The sequence below is a fragment of the Chrysochloris asiatica genome, unplaced genomic scaffold, assembly GCF_000296735.1.
Source record: "Chrysochloris asiatica unplaced genomic scaffold, ChrAsi1.0 scaffold00074, whole genome shotgun sequence".
In the NCBI taxonomy this organism is placed as follows: Eukaryota; Metazoa; Chordata; class Mammalia; order Afrosoricida; family Chrysochloridae; genus Chrysochloris; species Chrysochloris asiatica.
Window position 1 is genome coordinate 15,149,953 of NW_006408592.1, and position 19,322 is coordinate 15,169,274.

At 49.3% G+C, this 19,322-nt stretch overlaps 1 protein-coding gene across 1 annotated transcript in view; it reads left to right on the forward strand.

Moving 5' to 3' along the window:
• Positions 1–1,202: 1,202 nt before the first annotated feature.
• The window catches only part of LOC102815459 (olfactory guanylyl cyclase GC-D-like), a 58,257-nt gene continuing 40,137 nt past the window's right edge, over positions 1,203–19,322 (forward strand). The window contains exons 1-11 of the mRNA XM_006865019.1: positions 1,203–1,214; positions 2,583–3,144; positions 7,649–7,927; positions 9,808–10,212; positions 12,913–12,997; positions 13,614–13,710; positions 13,787–13,915; positions 15,740–15,820; positions 18,015–18,191; positions 18,407–18,563; positions 19,012–19,161. Of these exons, the coding sequence (XP_006865081.1) occupies positions 1,203–1,214; positions 2,583–3,144; positions 7,649–7,927; positions 9,808–10,212; positions 12,913–12,997; positions 13,614–13,710; positions 13,787–13,915; positions 15,740–15,820; positions 18,015–18,191; positions 18,407–18,563; positions 19,012–19,161 (2,134 nt within the window). The remainder of the gene's footprint in view (positions 1,215–2,582; positions 3,145–7,648; positions 7,928–9,807; positions 10,213–12,912; positions 12,998–13,613; positions 13,711–13,786; positions 13,916–15,739; positions 15,821–18,014; positions 18,192–18,406; positions 18,564–19,011; positions 19,162–19,322) is intronic.

The window sequence follows — 19,322 nt, forward strand, 5'->3', positions numbered from 1 at the left end:
ACCACAAGATCAGAAATTCAAGCCCAGTAGTCCTTTTGTGGGAGAAAGATGAGGGTTTCTAGCCTCTGAAACCCTATACAGGGTCGCTATGAGTGGGAACAGACTTGACGGCACGTAAGGACAGCAACAACAGTGACTATGTCAGGTAGCTATTTTCATCTCCATTTTATAGATGAGGAAATGGAGGCTAAGACAAGTTAAGTGTCTTGCCCCAGGTGAGTGGCTTTGTTGGACTCTGTATAATCGATTTCAGCTCGTAGCAACCCCTTGTGACAGAATAGAACTGGCCCCATAGAGTTTTCTAGGCCTTTCTCCATTGGAGTCACTGGGTGAGTATGAATTGCCAACCTTTTGGCTTAATTGTTGAGCTACCAACACTCCTCAAGGGTAGTGGCCACTTTTGCTGTTGTTACATGTTGTTGAGTCTGTTCCAACTCATAGCAAATCTGTGTAGGTTTTCCAATGAGCAGTTTGTGGCTCTGAACTGCTGACCTTGGGGTTAACAGTCCAGTGCTTATCCTACAACACTGCACCAGGACTCCAGGTTAGTGGCTAGTGAGTGATAGAATCAGAATTTCTTCCTTGGAGGTGATTCCAAGGTCCTTCTTATCCCCCTGCACTCAACATCATTTGTAATGAGCGATTCTATAAGACAACCATTGTGAGCTGAACTATTCTCTGTCAATCTATTGCCATGATTTCTCCCTTCACTCATCCTCTAAGGTAGGCCAGGTTCTCCGGGCACCCCTCTGGGTCCAGACTCACCTAGCACAGGGTCCCCCCTGCCCCTTACCCTCCCAGCACCATCCCACTTACTCAGCTGAACCGGTGACTGTAAGTAACTTGGCACTCCTGGGTAGCAGTCATAGTTTGCAATGAGTGACTCTATACGACATCATCCCAGAGACACTCTCCTAGCGTCCAGTTGTCATTATAGTTGTGTTCTAGGGAAACCCTCTCTGAGCCAGCCCTCTTCAGCCCACAGGACCTCCCACACCTCAGGTTCCTCTGCTCACTGCCCAAACATGTGGTCAGCTCTTCCCTTGCCTGGAGCTGCCTCCATATTAGCCTGGACATTTCTTAAGGGCTGAGACTGGATCTTATGCCTTCCCAGGCCACTCATGATGAAAGGCTGGGGCTGTACAAATGGTGTAAGAGGCAAGAGGACTGAGCCCTGTGGGTGGGAGTGGGAGGTGACAGGGATGCAGGTGGAGGTAAGCAAGAGTCCCAGAACCTCAGAACAGGCACCACAGTCCTGGAACAGCAGGGTGAGGTGGGAATTGTCCAAATGTCCTGGTCAAGGTCGTGAGTGGGGGATGAGCTGAACGAACACATTGGGGTCACATCCTATCTACCAACTCAATGATCATTTCCTCATCTGCACAATATGTTTAGAAAGAATATTTTACCAGAACAGGTTGGGGAGGGGGATCAGCATTGAGACACGTACACGCATTATAAAGCACAAGTGCCATGAGACTCCCTGCAGCCAGGAGTCTCCAGTTACTCTGACCAGCAGAGTACGTACTGTGAGGTGACACTGGGAACGTAAGAGGCAGGGGGCACCCTGTGGTAGGTGAGTCTGGACCCAAAAGGTCACCAGAAGAACCTGGTCTACCTTAAAGGGTAAGTGAGGGGAGGAGAAATAATAGCAAGGAAATTATTAACAAGGAACGTCTGCCTTGAGAGTTGCGCTCTCTTTAAGAATGATCAATAAGGGATCAAACTGGCAACAGCAACTCAAAGATGAGATAAGAAATGTAGCAGGAAGTGAGTTTATGTTAATTGTAGAAAATTCAGAAAAGGGGGCGCACAACTCGAACAGTGTGATCAATGACACTGAATTGTACTCTGTAAGAACCATTGAATTGGCATAGGTTTTGCTGTGTGTATTTTTAGCAACAGCACAATAAATAGAGTAATTTCAAAAAATAGTCACAGGTTCAAAGAGGTAGAATTTATTGAACGCCTTTTAGGTGTTCTTACGAGAGGCTGTGCCAAATGCTACACATGATGCCATGCAGTCACCACGAGGACTCGATAACGTAGCTTTCACCACATCTTACAGAGGAGGAAAAACGAGGGTCAGAAAACCTCAGTGGTCGCTCCGTGTCACAGGAAGTGGTAAGCAGGGGTCTGGCTAGCTCCGACTCTGTCTCCCATGTACACAGAAATTAAGCGCTAGCCTGGGCTTAAGCATCACAGGACTGTGAACCAGCTCTAGGGAGGGTGCCAAGTCCCCAAAGTTGGGGTTCCTTGGAGAGCATAGATCCAAATTCCTTGTTTATCAGATGGGTCTCTAGCAGGGGTGTTTGTCTCAAAATCTCAAAGTGTTGGTGGAAAATTCTAGAAAACAAACCTTGTCTTCATCTCCCTTTTTTCCAGGACTGCAGGGGGGCTTGCATTCTGAAGGTTGGTGCTGGATGCAGCCACATGGTCAGACCCTCCCACGCTACCAGGGTCTATGGGGGTCCACCCTGAGTCTACCAAGAAAAGGTCCTTTTCTGCCCCTTCTCTCTGTGATGCTTTGGGGTACCCTCCTGTGTGCTTGCTTCCTTCCCTATCCAACCTTGGGAACACAGACCTTTACCTTAGGGGTGCTGGGCCCCTGGGACTGTGACCCTATCTTTGCCCAGGCACTCCCCAGTGTGGCCGCCCAACTGGCTGTGGACTGGGCTAACCAAGACCCCTCCATGTTGCTGGGCTCACAGCTGGATTCTGTAGCTCTCCCCACAGGCTGTGCCACACCTCAGGCCCTGGCCACGTTCCTGGCCCACAAAGACAGCATAGCTGCTTTTGTGGGCCCTGTCAATCCTGGCTACTGCCCAGCAGCAAGCTTGCTGGCCCAAGACTGGGGGAAGACCCTCTTCTCCTGGGTGTGTGAGGTTCCAGAGGGAGGGCCTGAGCTGGTGCCCACTTTGCCTTCTGCTGCCCATGTGCTGCTGTCCATCCTGCGTCACTTTGGCTGGGCCCGCGTGGCCATTGTGTCCTCCCACCAGGACATCTGGCTGGCCACAGCCCGACAGGTGGCCACGATTTTCAGGATGCATGGGCTGCCTGTAGGCCTGGTGACTTCTTTGGGACCTGGGGAGCAGGGGGCCTCAGAGGTCCTGGAGCAGCTCTGCAGTGTGGACGATCTGAAAAGTAAGTGTCTGTGGGTGTCTTCCTCCTGTGAGCAGCTTGGGCTTCATCTGGTGGGGAGTATCCACTGCATCAGACACAGGCTGGCCACTGGACAATGACACTGCATTGAGTCTCACAACAGCCTGTGAGCAGTACTGCTGAGACCCCCTTTGTATAGCTCAGAGAAGGTCAGTTACTTGCCCAGGTCTGCCAAGTGGCACAACTAGACTCAGAACTCTGTCTGATTCAAGCATCGGTGGAGGAGTGGGAGCAAAGGGCATTCATTATTGGTTCTCACCTGGGAAAATAAAGGAAGTAAGAGTGGAGCAGGAACTGAGCCCCAGCAAGAGAGTTAGAATCATTTGTTTTGTTGTTAGGTGCTGTCGAGTCAGTTCTGATTCACAGCAAGCCTCTGTGCAGCAGACTTAATGCCTGGTCCTGCACCATCCTCACAATTGGTATGTTTGAACCCATTGTTTGGGTCACTGCCGACCCTCTACTTTATCAAGCATGATAAAGTATCAGGAACTGGTCCCTCCTGATAAGGTGTCTTAAGTACGAGAGATGAAGTCTCTTCATCCTGGTTTCTAAGGAGCATGATGGCTGTACTTCCTCTGAGACAGATTTACTTGCTCTTCAGGAAGCCACTTGTAGCTAGCTTCTTGGGATTGAGGTCATTGCCTTGATGGATTTGATTGATTCCTGAACTTATTTAACACCTGCCTAGGCTGGTACTGAGGAGGTAACTGTGATGGAGTGACAGGCAGGTCAGCAGGTGGTTCTGACAGACAAGTCAGGGCCCTCCCAGGTAGTCGAGCCCTGAGAAGGGAGCAGGCCTGTGGCTGGGCCCTGGAAGCTCTGAGGAGGCTTCTTGGAGGAGCTGGTGCTTAGTCTGTCTTTAGGGAAGTCATCAGGAAAGGCATGGCGGGTAAGGTGTAGGGGAGAGATACACCTGGAAGACAGAAGGGATCTTAGAGTTTAACTATACTAGTTAATCGAGTTTAAAACTATGCTTTGTGGTCCACTTGGGTGAAGAAATCAACTTAGTAAATCATGACCCAAAAAAACCCAAACCACTGCCATTGAGTCGATTCCAACTCACAGGAGTCCTACGTAGGGCTCCCTTGGCTGTAACTACAGGAGCAGAAAGCCTCCTCCTTCTCCTATGGAACAGCTGGTGGATTCAAATGCTGACCTTGTGGTTAGCAGCTCAACATGTAACCCACTATGTCACCAGGCCTCCAAAATCATGACCAGGAAAATGAAAAAAGAAAGAGAATGGGCAGAGAAGAATGCCATTGAGTAGAATAGAATAAAGGGAATGGAGTAAGAATAGTAAATGTGAGTTCATTTGCAGGCAGTAGAAGTAATTAGAGAGGGGCTCTGATGGTGCAAAAGGTTGGCAGTTTGAATCCACCAGCCACTCCATGGGAGAAGGAGGTAGCAGTCTGCTTCCCTAAAGATTACAGACTTGGAAGCTCTATGGGTCCTTCTACCTGTCCTATAGGGTTGTCCTACAAGTTGTCATGACTTAATGGCAATGGATAAGGGCTGGTAGAAGGATCCCTGGTGGCCCAAGTGTTAAGCACTTGGCTGCTAACTAAAAGGTTGGAAGTTCAAATCCATCTAGGAACTCAGAGGGAGAATAGACCTGACCATCTGCTCCCATAAAGATGACAGCCTAGAAAGCCCTGCAGGCCAGTTTGACTGTCGTCTGAGGTCACTACGAATTGGGATCAATTTGATGGCATCTAGCTGCTCCTCAGAGATCCTATACAGGGTAACTATGAGTTGGAATTGACTCAAAAGCACTTTAACAACAGCAGAAGCATTGCTCTTTGAAACTTCCTTGCATTTTGTGAGTGTGCTCAGGTTTTACAGATTCAGTTTTGTGAGTAAACTTGTATTTCTTACTGTTGTTGTTGTTGTTGTTGTTGTTAGTACCATTGAGTCAGTACTGACTCATAGCGACCTTATGCATAGCAGAATGAAACACTGCCCGATCCTGAGCCAACCTAACTTTTGTTGCCACTCTTGAGCCCATTGATGCTGCCACTTGCCCAATCCATCACGCTAGGGGGTGTTTCTCTTTTTATCTGAACACTGTTTAAAAGCCACTGAGACAAACTACCAGGTTTGTTATTGGAGGAAATTGAGGCTAGGGCCTGCAGGGAGAGTGGGGTGGTCAGCCTTCTGGACTCCTGTGGCGGGTTAGTGAGTTACAGTCTAGTCCAGAGTAAGACCTGGCCCAGGTGTGCAGGCTGCAATCACAGAGACCATGTTTCACTCTTCTGAGGCCTGGTCTTCCAAGAGGTGAAGCGAGGCTAATGAAATGCATCTTGCATGGTCACGAGGAGCAGATGTAGAAGATCTGGTGCTTCACTCAATCAAGACTCCCTGAGCACTGCTCTGTGTGGACCCTGGCTGGGCTCCAAGGACATGGGGAGGAACTGTCGGCCCCAGAGTCTGGCAGTGGAACATATGTGTAAACTGTTGCAACAGCACAGGGGACAGAGGAGTCTAAGGTTAAGTCCTCCTTGGAGGACTTCACACTGAAGACCACATAATGTCACTCTAATGTGACCTTAGAGCTGGGCCTAAAAATGAAAAGGAGATTGCAGATGAAGATGAGGGGAATGGACTTCCAGGCAGAGGGACTAGCTCATGCATAGAGAACTAGAGAATGGTGGCAGTTCCGTTCTGTGGGGATGGAGTCTGGGGGCAAGGGATAGGGAAACCTGACCAGACTCCTTCTCCAACCCTTTGCAGAGGCTTGAGTTCAATTTATGGTTCAGGTATTCAGGAGCCAGGATGGCAGAGTAGGTAGGATACCTACCTGGAGTCAGACTTCCGAGTCCCACTCCTGGACCCACCTCTTACTAGCTATGTGACCTCAGGCAAGTTTTGAAAGTTCCTTGTGGTTCAAACTGACCTAGCAGTCCAGCGCCACACCAGGATTCCTCCTCATCAATGGCACAGGGCAAATCCAAACTTCCTGGGTGATGCAAATGTTTAACACACTCAGTTGTTAACGGAAAAATTGAGAGTCCTGCCAGAGACACCTCCAAAGAAAGGCCTGGCTTTCTCCAGAAAAAGCAGGCCTATGAAGCACCATTGTACTACACAACTCTACTAGGGAGGGGCTTTGATTGGCCAGTTGCTATCAAGTTGTGAAGATGAGACGGGCTACTGCAGAAATAAGGCTTAGAACGCGGGCCTATGTACAATGCTCATTCAGTCACTGCCGGCTGTTCCCTGCATCAAGCATGACCCAGGGACTCAGGAGAGGTCCGGGCTTCAGGCTCTGACTTCCACATGAGTAGTTCTCAGGTTCTAGCAAGCAGACCCCCATCTTTCCTGGGTGGCTCAATTTTCCTGGGTATTCTGGAGAAAGTGGTTGCAGAGGAAACTCAGGCCACATTCAAAGCAAGTGACTATTTTTTTGGCTGTAGTTCTAAGTGAGGAAGAAATACATTCTACTCCCTGCCCCCCATTCCCAAAATGCAGAGGAAGATCAATATGGGTCTAATGCCTCTGGGAGAGGCTCCTTTTGGTTCTGGATGCTCTGGGGGGTGAAATTGGTTGCCTTATGACCAAGAAGCTACTCTGCTGACTTTCCTACGTAGTGCAAACAGTTAGCAGGTTCAACAGCTCGCTGGAAAGTTAGAGGCTCAGAGGTGTCTTGGAAGAAAAGCCTGATGGTTTATAATCAGCCACTGAAGACTCTATGGTGGCCAGTTCCACTCTGGTACATGTGGATTTGCTATGAGTTGGAATTAGCTCAAAGGCAGTAGTACTGGTATTGCATATCTTCTACTAGCGCAAAAGGAGTTCTGCTAGCATAGTAGATTACAAGCTGGGCTGCTAACCACAAGGTTAGCAGTTCAAATCTAACAGTCGCTATGCAAGAGAAGATGAGACTTTCTGTTTCTATAAAGATTTGCAGCCTTGGAAACCCTATCCAGGGTGACTATGAGTCGGAACCAATTCAGTGACACACAGCCACTAGGGCAAAGGCAAATGTGTTCATGTCCATTAGACCTTGAAGACAGTATGTGGTGTAACCCAGGGCCACAGTGAATTGCAAGCCATGCACCACCTGCTCAGGTTTAAATCCTGGCTCTAGCCCCACAGTGCTTAAGTATCCTGGGTGACAATCTAACTACTGAATGACTAAATGTTTATAAAAGTACTTTAGGACATAAACATTAGTTAAAGTCAATGGGGTAGAGGAAGAGTAGGAAGTTGGTGACGTGATTGGTGGGCAGGTTGGAAGGGACATATTGATACAAATATATTATCAATCAAGGGGATTTTTTACATAAGTATGAACCCAGATGTGGTGGCCTTGGCTGTTACTGCTACAGAGAGAGCAGATTAAGGGGAACCTACTTCTACCTTTCCCAGAGTGATGGGAAGGGAAGAGGACTGGGGAGTGATGGCAGAGAGCAGGCTCCCCATGGGGCTCTGAATCCCAGGCTTTGGGAGCTGGGCTGCCGAGATGACCTGGCATCTCTGCCCCCAGTCGTGGTGCTGTGCATGCACTCAGCGCTCCTGGATGGCCCGGAGCAGTCTGCTCTGCTGAGTCGTGTGTGGACCGAAGGCCTGGCCGATGGGAGGCTCGTCTTCATGCCCTATGACACTCTGCTGTTTGCCCTGCCCTATCGCAACCACTCCTACCCAGCGCTCCGTGACAGGGGATCCCTGCAGCAGGTCTACGACACGGTACTCACTGTCAGTCTGGAGTCCGGCCCCACCGATCAGACCTTCACCACAGCCACAGCAGATGCCCATAAGCAGGTTAGTGAGAACCTCTCAGGCCTTCATAAGACCCCGCAGGACCTGGGGCCATAGGCACACTGCATGGGCTCCTTGTTCACTCCCAACCTGATGGCCTTGTCCAGTCACCCAGCCTCTATGGGCATGGGACCAATCTCTCATTTGACAAAGCGTCTCTCTTCCTATCCCTGGGCATATCCAATTGCTTCCTTTCTCTCCCTCTGTCTCTCTGACTCTGCGTGTCTGTCTCATAAGTGTGTGGGGTGGGTGGATGTGTATAACTGTCTCTCTTACATTTCTCACTCTTGGCTTCTTTGTTCATTCTTCTTCTCTTGTGTCTCTTCTGCTTCTATTTTTCTCTTTGACTCTCAATTTCTCTACTTCTTCTGGCCTAGCTACTCTTTCTCTGGAAGACATTCTTCTCCTTTCTGTGGATCTCTTTAGCAAATTCTGAAAACTAGAAGGGAAGAGTGTTGGGAGTGTGGGAGAATGCAAGAGAGGGGTTTTCTGAAGTCACTACAGTGGATGTAAAGAACTCTGCGGGGAGGCGTGGGATAGAGCTACTGGCTTGGTTTGGGCCTATAGGATTTAGTTGAACTCAAGTTGGTGATCAGAAGACGATAGTGTCTGAAGGTGATAACAGGCATGTAGATGCTGATGGAAGGCTAACCAATCAGTCATTCATTTGACAAAAGTGGATTGAGTCCCTGTCATGAGTCACTGTGCCAGATGTCAGGGATGCAGTGGTGGACAAGACAGACCTGGTTTTCAGGGAGCTTCAATTCTGAGAGAGAGCCAGACAACAGCCAGGTGACCAAATTCAATAGCACTAATGCCACCATAGAAGGAGCTCTGGTAGTGTAGTGGTTACGAATCGGGCTGCGAACCTTAAGGTCAGCGGTTCGAAACTACCAGTTGCACCGCTGGAGAAAGATGAGGCTTTCTACTCCCGTAAAGATTTACACCCTCGGAAACCCTATACAGGGTCGCTATGGGTCGGAACCGACTCGATGGCACATAACAACAGCAACAACAATGCCACCATAAAAATGCAGCAGGTTAAAGTGATAGAAAGGCCAAGGTACAGTCATGGGCAACAAGAGGTGAGAGTGGCAGGGAAGGCCTCTCTGAGGAGCGGACACTTGAGCTAAGATCTGAATGATAAGGAGGCAGCCTAATGGAGCTCTGGATAAACAGACCAGGTGAAGGCCGGAGGAGCAGATGGCAGGAGTGTGGAGTGGCTGGTATGTCAGGAGTGGTGGAGAGAGGGGTCCAGGAGGAATCCAGGGACCGGATCATGTAACCCAGAGTGAGAAGTCTGAACTTCAATATAAATAAAATGGGAAACAATTAGTGGGGTTTAAGTAAGAAATGATTTGATGGATTAAAAGAAACAAACAAACCAGAAAAAACAACAACACACTTTGGCTGCCTTATTCAGGGAATGGCCTGAAGAGGGCAAGATGAAGCAAGGAGGCCCTTAGCAGTCTCCTGTGTGATCCAGGGGTGGGCAGTGAGGTGGCTCGGACCCAGGGGTAGGAGTGGAGGTAATGAGAAGTTGGTTAGATTGAGGATAGACTCTGAAGTATAGCCCAAAAGATCTGACAATGAATTGAAAGAGAGAAGAAGTGTCATTGGGGATCAAACCTGGACTTCTTGACTTTAGAAATCAGGCAACTTGTAGTTTTGTTTTCTAAAATGGGGAGAAATGGAACCAGGAGTTGTTTTGTGCATAATAATAAAGTTTGAGATGCCCGTGAGACATCAGAGTTGATGGTGGTGGCCATGGAGACTGGGTAGAGTCTGGGGTAAGGGTAGCACTGAAGAAAGGATTGTGTGCTTGTGTGTAACAATAATCTCAGGAATTGCTGCTGGAAAGAGAGCTAGAGCTCTGGCTTCAAATAGAAGTATTTGGGAGCCTATGCCATGGGATTGGGGTGCCTTCTCCTCTGCAGGTGTCCCCGCTGTTTGGAACCATCTATGATGCTGTGGTCCTGCTGGCCCATGCACTGAATCGCTCTGAGAATCATGGCGCAGGACTCTACGGGACCCATTTAGGGAACTACACAGGGTCTCTGGACGTGGATGGCTTTAGCCAGAGGATCCGTACAGATGAGAAGGGCAGGAGGCTGGCCCAATATGTCATCCTGGACACAGATGGTTGGGGAAGCCAGCTGGTCCCCACCCACATCCTGGACACAGGCACATGGCAAGTGCAGCCTTTGGGCAGGGCCATACACTTTCCAGGAGGGGCTCCTCCAGCTCGTGACTCCAGCTGCTGGTTTGATCCCAATACTCTATGCATGCGAGGTAATTCAACATCTGTTCATCCATCCATCCATCTATTCATTAATAGATCCATCCATCCATCAATTCATCAACCTATCCAATATTCAAGAAGGTTTTGTAGACGGTCTTAGTGAGGAATAGGGGCAGATGCAAAGACTTCATACTTTATTGTTAAATCCATTCTTCTATTGAAGTGAACCAACCAGCAGTTGCAAACACCAAGAGGACTAGCAGGGCTTCTCCTTTGATGAGCAAGGCTACAATGTTTACAAGAGCACGTCCCCATCTCTTAGCTTTCCTGAATCACACCTCAGCCCCATGCCTATGCCATTATCCTCTGTGGGCACCAGAGAACGGAAGCTCAAGAAGGTTTGGAGAAAGGTCACATAGGGAGGCACTGGCTGAGCGCACACTGAATCCACATCTATTGGCTCCAAGTGTAGGATTCCTTTTACCTCATGACCACAGGAGAGTGTGATAGGAGAAAATTCATTCCATCAGATTCCTCCCATTCATCAATGACAGATCTTTATCCCTAATGAAATTGTACAGACATACATGTGCATAGATGGATCTATAGACTAGCGCACACAAAGTGGTACAAATGGAGTCCTGGTATGGTCCTGAAGGATAATTATTGAACTGCTAACCACAAGGTCGGTAGTTCAAACCCACCAGCTACTATTTGGAAACCCTGTTCAGGGTCTCTGTGAGTTGAAACTGACTCAATGGCACTTGATAACATCAACACAGTGGTACAAATAAGCAAGTGCCTCCACATTTCCTATTGTACTCCTAGTCATGGTTACTGAAGTTAGTGGGCAGTCTCAGATTTAGCCAGGTTTGCTATGTTCCTGCTCTGCCCAGGCCTCTCTTGACCTCAACTCTGCCTGCTCTGCCACCTCATCTCCCACCATGACTCCACACACTTACTGCCTTTTCAAGCCTCCCTTTTCACATGTATTTTCTTGTTCTGTAGTTCTCATCTCTACTACCCACCCCCACCTCGCTTGACTAATCCTACTTAGTCTTCAAGTAAAGGATCCCTGGTGGTGCAGTGAATAAAATATCGGGTGCTAACCAAAAGGCTGGTGGTTCAAACTTACCAGCTGCTCTATGGGAGAAAGATTTACAGCCTTGGAAATCCTATGGGACAGTTCCACTCTGTTCTATAAGGTTGCTATGAGTTGATGGCAATGACTTTATTTTGGGGAGAGTCCTGGTGTGGTGCTGTGGGTTAATGCACCAGACTGCAAAGCTGTTTGAACTGCTAGGTCGGCAGTTCAAGCTCACCAGCTGCTCCTTGGAAACCCTATCCAGGGTCGCTATGGGTCGGAACCACCTCGATGGCACTTAACAACCACAACAATAACATTCTTCAAAAATAGCTCTGTAGTCAGGGTTGGAGATTTCTATCCTGTGCTTACCACTCCTTGGGTGTACCCAAGCGCTCATAGAGCGCTTGTTCTTCCTTATACCTAGAAGTCTCTTCTGCCACATGTCATTGGTTTGTCCCTTTACCTCTTTAAACCTCTACTCAAATCTTCCTTCCTCAGCCCTTGGTAAGAGGCAGGGTGAGGCAATGGTTAGGAGTCTAGATGTCCAATATAAAACTGCCTGGGCTTAATCCAGGCTCTGCCACTTGCCCTCTCAGTTTCATCATCTATGGAATTGTGATAATAACCATATCTAATTCAATGTCATTGTGAGGACTAACTGAGCAGGAATACATAACAGCCATAGACTGAGTGTTTGTACACAAGTATTACAAAATATCTACTGCTATTGTTCATCTCTGCATTCAACTCAGATTGGGGGATCTTAGAAGGAGGCAAGAAGGAGGGAAGGGAAGCAAGAAAGGAAGAAGGATGGAAGCCTATGTCCCCATGTTACCACTTTGGCAGCCCAGGCTGATGCTAGAATATCCAACCAAGGCAGTCCCTCACTTCACCCAGGAGATTCCAAACAGCATGTGTTTCTGGCTTCTGACATGAGGAGTGGAGATTTGGGCTAAGCACTGACTTGTTAGCTGAAATGTCTGTGGTTTGAACCCACCAAATGCTCTGTAGGAGGAAGATGTGGCAATATGCTTCCCCAAAGATTTACAGCCTCAGAAATCCTATGGGGAAGTTCTTCTCTGGACTATAGGGTCTTTATGAATTGGAATCAATTTTATAGCAGTGAATTAACAGTCAGATCCATCCACAATAAAGCTGACAAGACAGATAGTGAGTGGCCCATTGCAGGGGTGTGTGTAAGAAGAAATAGCATAACAACTGGCAAGGATATTCATCTGACAGTTTTTTATTCAGCCCCTGTCCTGTCTAGGCCCCGTGCTAGGTGCCAGGGACAGAGATAATTACAACACAGGTCTACCCTCTGTTGCTCTCAATTTAAGGGAGAGCTGACATAACACCCTAGTACAAAAGGCCTTGGAGTGATCAGATGTAATGGGGGTTGAGCAGGGACTGTGGGGTTCTGAGGTGGATACAGGCTGAGAACACAGACAGCAGTGTGGGAAATCTATGTCTGTACCCAATGACCATCCACAGGTAGGAGTTCCCACCAGGGCCCATCTTGAGATCCCACCCTGGGGAGGGGACTGGGCAGAGGTTTGCTTTCTGTTTCCTAGGGGAGGAGCTTCCCCCAGGGCCTGAAGGGGGCTGTCTTTGTGTGTGGTCTTTACTGCTCCTACTCCTGCTTGCCCTGTTTTCCCCACAGGTTCGCAGTCCCTGAGCAGCCTCCTGGGCCTGGCTGTGGCCTGTGTCCTGGTGTTGGCAGGTGGGATCCTCACCTGCCTCATTAGGTGAGACTGTCCGTGCTCCACCTGAAGGACCGCTCTCTGTGTGCACTGCCCCACAATCTGCAGAGAGCTTCCCCAGCCCTGTCTCCCAGACCACCCAGTGCTCTTCAATCCTAAAACCTCCTCAGGTTTCTCTCAGGGCCCCAGCCTGCCTCCAGAGAAGTTCCGCTTGAGGTTTAAGGAAAAAAACCTGTGACCTTGGACAAAACTCCATCCATCCCTGTTCTTCATTGGAACTGCCTGTAAAATAAGGGGTTGGGACAAGGACCCTTTTAGTTTTGAAAGAATTGTCCCTGGATGTTCTTGAACCCAGACCCTCCCTGAACTCGGGCTACATCTGTAATGGGGTTAGCCTTTCACCTACACTCCTTTCCCCAGGGCTCGGCTCCCCATGAGGCAGCTTGGAAGGGCTTAGGCTCTGAACCAGCAGGTGCACTGGGCACCCAGGGCTTCAGACCTGCGCCTGAGTTCAGCGGTGCCCTCTCAGCCCCACAGGGACTGGTGCGGAGACAGAGGGAGGATCCCTGAGTCAGACAGGTTCCAGGGCTCAGACTGGAACCTCAGACTGGTGAGGCAAAGTGTGCATGGTTCCCACCGCCTTGCACTGTCTGGCCTCCAGGTTGGGTGTCCAGCAGCTGCGGCTGGTGCGGGGTCCCCACCGAGTTCTGCTGTCGGTCCAGGAACTCACCTTCATCCATCGGCCCCCTATCAGCAGGGTGGGTAGGGCACGGCTGGGCAGGGGTGGGGGCTGGACTGGGTGCACAGCTTTTGACCATGCCTGCCCTCCCCCAGAGGCTGCATGTGGACAATACCAGCGAATCGAGAAGTGTGGCTGATGATGGGAGCCTCAGGTCGGTGGCCCAGGGGTCAGCGAGGAGCCTGCCAGCACCCCAGGAGCCCACAAATGTGGCTTTGTATCAGGTGAAGACCCCTTACCCTTGTGCCCAAGCCTGGGGAGCTGTAGTCAGTTTGGGAGAAGCTGAGGGTATCTACAGCTTCTCAGGCCTCTGTTTACGCCACTTCTGTTACAGGATATGAAACTAAGGCACAGAGAGGGATGGTTTGACTTTCCTGGGTCACACAGTTGATGACAGGGTTAGAAGTAGGAACCTAACCTAACGTCCAGCTCGTAGTCTAGAGTGGTTTAAATCTTGTATTGGGAAGTAACCAGTTCCTGGTCAGTTGGCCCTGGGCACAGCCAGCCAGGGTTCACCCCAGGGTCTCCCTCAGATGTGAGGCCAACTTAATCTCACTTCCCCCTGCCCACCTAGGCAAGAGTCAGTGAGACCTCGGATCCCTAAGGCCCTGATATATGGGGGCAACATTCAGGCAAGGACAGTGTCTGGGCAGATCAAGGCCATCAGCTGACAGGGCCCAGTAGGTCAGAGGTCAGTCAAGCCAGATGGTATGGTTGCTGAGGACATGCCAACAACAGGTCTGACAGACCCACCAGGTCCCCCATGCTCCCACAGTTGACAAGCAGGCTGATGGCTTCTACAGGAAGCAACATGAGACCTTGGGCCTTCTTTCCTTGCTTTCTCCTCTGGAGAAGACTGACTTTTCCTTGCCTTCTGATAGAAGCTTTAATGATGGACAAAACATGATTTATCAGCTTTTCTGAGTTAGCTGACAGACTCGGGTGAGGTGGCGGCTGCTGCTGCATGCATTCTGCTGAGTTGGTTCCGACTCATAGTGACCCTGTCTGTATAGGGTTTCTGAGGGACTCCTGATGTGACGCTGTACAATTAGCACTGGACTGAGAACCACAAGGTCGGTGGCTCAAACCCACCAGCTACTCCTTGGAAACCCTATACAGGGTCGCTATGAGCCGGAACTGACTCAAAGGCACTTACCAAAACAACAAACCTTTATGGGAGCAGAAAGCCTCACATTTCTCCTGAGGAGTGGCTGATGGATTCGAACTGCTGACCTTGTGATTAGCAGTCCAATGTGTAACCCACTAAGCTACCAGGATTGAGGTAGAGAAGGCAAAAACCTTCAATGAAGAAGGGAGAAAGAACTACGGTCAGGACCAGGAGAGGTGAGGACAGAATTCTGTTGAGATCTCCACCCCCACTTCCCACCCTAGCCCACTTCTGCCCTCCCTTCTTTCCTTCCATAGAGTCCCTGGGTCCCAGAGGGCCCTGTCCCCACACACTTCACAGAGTTTGTTTATCATCGTGTCTGTGGCCTGCAGGTGAAGCTGGCCCTGGGGAAGGGAGCTAACGTGCTTTCTACCCACCACCTCTCTGTGTCCTTGCCTTGCTTTACAGAATTGGAAAATGAGGCTCAGGGAACTGAACTCACCTGCTCAAGTCCACTGAGCTGGACAGTAGTGGAGTTAGGACTGGTTCTGCCTGGATTGTAGCAAAAGTCGAACTACTGTTTCTGCTAACCACACTACCCAGTTTGGGCACACAGAAAGGGGTGTAACTGGGGCTGTTATTACCACCCTCATTTATAGGGAAGAGACCCCTGGGTAACACAAGCCACTAATATACTCTACTGCTAACAGAAAGGTTGGAGGTACAAGTTCACTCAAAGGTACCTTGGAAGAAATCTATTCCCAAAAAGGAGTCATTGATCTACTCTGACACCCATAGGGTAGTTGTGATTTGGAGTTGATTTCATAGTGACTATTTGTTTTTCTTGTGTGTTTTTTTGTTGTCAAGGTTGAGGGAATTTCCCAAGTTCACACAGCTGGGAAATTGCAGCAGTAAGCACTTGCTGTTCTTTCTTGAACAGGGAGATTGGGTTTGGCTGAAGAAGTTTGAAGCCGGCACAGTCCTGGAGCTACGACCAAGTTCCCTTAGCCTCTTGAGAAAGGTAGAGCTGCCAAAGACACAGAGGGTAGAATGGGATTGTGGGGTAGGGTTCCTGCTTAATGAGGAAGCTTCTGCCCTCAAAAGGAAGTCATTCCTATCACCAGGGTTGCCACCCCATTCTCAGCACCTCCGTCACAATTGTACACCACACTGCCACCATTGTACATCAGCATTCTACTGCACACGCCGCCCCATCAGCATGCTTGTCACCATCATCACTGGGGGCACAACCACCTTCATCAGAATAGCCAACACCATCAAATGACTTCATCCTCCAGCCTTCATTCATCTGCCCATCCATCCATTTATTCACTAAGTACTCACTGAGTACCTCCTGTGTACCAAGCAGTGTTCTGGCTATGGGGATGTTCCTGCCCTCAGGTAACTTACAGTCACTTGTCATCACTAACTATAGAAGTACTTTCACCTTCCAGACTGTCACCATCCTGTGAGGCTCTGTGGGTTGGAAGACAGAGCCTAGGATTTGGAGTCAAGAAGACCCCAGGTGGAATCTTGCCTCTGTGGACACTTAGCTTCTCTATAAAATGGAGCTATGAGATCCACCCCCAGGGGAATTGTGAGGGCTAGAGAGAATATGTGGAATAGCCTAAAATGATCCCTGGAAAGATGTGGTGGCTTTGATTAGTATTTCCAGTATCACCACCATCTGAAATCAAGTTTTAAAAGATCAAGTTAGGCATTTCCCAGTGGGTATCCTGCAACCAAAGTGAGTAGACAATTCTCAAATAATTTTGGAAACTGTTGCATTAACCACAAGATCTCTTAGGATCTTTAATATGCTGTTCTCATTATCTATGACTTTGAAACAACTTACCCCAAAATGTAGTGCTTAAAAACAACAATCTGTCTCTTCGTAACTTAACAGTTTTGTGGTCCAGGCATTTGAGTAAGGCTCACCTGGGCAATTCACTTCCACATGTGTCAGGTGGGGATAACTCAGTGGCAATAAGCTGGTAAATGAGCTGGTCTACTCTAGAACAGCCACTGCCTGTTTTGTAAATAAAATTGTATTGGCATACAGCCATATCATTCATTTGTGTATGGTCTATGGCTGCTTTTTCACTGCAACCACAGAGGTCACTATTTGTAATAGAGACTATGGCCCACTAAACCAAAAGTATTTACTATCTGGACCCTTACAAAAAAGACCACCACCTCCTGGTCCAAAGGGTCTAAGATGGCTTCACTGCGCCTTGGCAGGGAGGCTGGAAGACTGGACTTAGTTGGACCTGTCTTCCCTTTCTATGTCATCTCAGGGTCTCTCCACAAGGTATCTTCAACAGGGTAGTCTCAGGGTAGAAGGACTTCTTACTTAGTGGTTCAGGGCTCCAATGGAGAAAGTTCTGAGTGACAAGAAATGGAAGCTGCCAGTCTCTAAGACCCAGACCCATTTCTACCATGCTTTACTGGTCACAGCAGTCACAGAGCCCGCTTGGATCTAAGGGGAGGACACAGAGGTCACCCCTCTAGATAGCAGTAGTATCAAGGAATTTGAGGCTATCCTTAACTCACCATGTATGCTAATTTTCTGGAGAATCCCATAGGAGGAAAAAGTATGCAGATTTCCCCATTGATGTCCCTGAACTGTTTTTATTAGGAGAATGGTTCCAGATCAGCAAATGCTAGTCTAACTGGGTTTGAGATTTCTAACTTGCTGGACAGGAGTCCCTGGGTAGATCTAATGATTAAGCTGAAAGGTTGGTGGTTCAAACCTACTAGAGCTGTCTCTGAAGACAGGCAAGGCCATCTGTTTCCTTGGAAACCCTCTGGAGTAGTTTTACTTTGCACACACGAGTCAGAGTCGATGTGATGGCAACTGATAACAATTTTGTTGGACAGCCATCAGGGAGGCTACTCTCTGCTTGTGTTTAATCCTTCTGCTCCTAACCCTCCCCAATCCCTGAATCTTGGGGTAGAGAATTGGTATGGCTTTTAGGTCCATGGTGTCACTTAGATTGGGAAACTGGGTTAGATCCCTGTTCTCTAGTTATCACAGCTCACTCATTCATCCTTAATGTTTCACTCATTCATTAATTCATTCAGTCATTTACTCACCCATCCATCAAATGATTCGTGATGCTCCTCTGGGCTCGGCCTTGTGCTGACTGCTAAGGACTAAGGGCTTAGACATGTGCTACACCTGGTCTAGTCTCAGAAACCTCTTGCCTCTGCAGATGCGGGAGCTGCAGCATGAGAATGTCACCACCTGCCTGGGCTTCTTCATGGCCCCAGGGCTCAGTGCTCTGGTGATGGAACACTGCTCCCGGGGCAGCCTGGAGGACCTGTTGCGGAATGAGGCCCTGCAGCTGGACTGGACTTTCAAGGCCTCCCTGCTGCTGGATTTGATCCGAGTGAGGTCCCTTGAGTGCTGTGGGGTTCAGAGGCAGGGCATGGAGACGAGAGATGTTCTGATTTCTCAGGACTCTTTCCTCAGCTTTTCTTTACTTGATCTCTTTCCACTTGATGAGAAAGGTCTAAGTACTGTGGCAAAGGGTGAGGTGGGGGTGGTGTCCAGGGTCCCTCTAACTCATCACAGGCCTAATGGACCCTTATGTGTCCACCTCAGGGTGTGCGGTATCTGCACCATCGACATTTCTCTCATGGCCGCCTCAAGTCCCGCAATTGTGTGGTGGACGGACGCTTTGTGCTGAAGGTCACTGACCATGGCTATGCAGAGCTCCTGGATGCTCAGCGGGCTCCCTGCCCACAGCCCACCCCAGAAGGTCAGCTCAGAGTGGGCAGGGGGCTGCTAGTAGATCTTGAGACCTCTTCTTTAGTCAGGTGCTAGGGCATTACTGAAAAGGCTGGGGCAGAGTAGGGAGAGCGCCCGCCCTCAGCACTTCCTGTGGTGTGGTTGCATTTCTTCTCTGAGCCTCGGGTGTGAAATGAAAATGCAGGCACCTCCTATGGGTCTGAACTGACTCGATGGCATTTAACAACGACAGTAATAGGTGTGGTGCTATGGGATCAGCACTGGACTGCTAACCTCAAGGTCGGCGGTTCAAGCTCACCAGCTGCTCCTCGAAGACCCTATACAGGGTCTCTGTGAGTCGGAACTGACTCAACAGCTCTTAACGACATCAGCACACTCTCTCAGGGTTGCAGGGAGAGGGTAACAGTCAACATGTGCAAAACTTTGACCTTTGGTGCACCTCTGTCCTGTGACTGCAGAGCTACTGTGGACAGCTCCGGAACTGCTGCGGGTGCCCGGGGGAGCCAGGCAGGGCACTCTCAAAGGTGATACCTTCAGCATCGGCATCATTCTGCAGGAGGTGCTGACTCGAGGCGCCCCCTACTGTTCCTCAGGCCTTTCAGCAGAAGGTACAGTATCCTTCTCCCCTTTCTCTGGTCTGCCCCTGGCTGGAGCCTTCACCTAGCTGGATGCCCTGTTGCTATTAGGAACTGGACTTGGGAATAACTCCAACCCCAGCATGGATTTCATGTCCATACGGACCACAATTCTACCCCAACTCCATCATTTG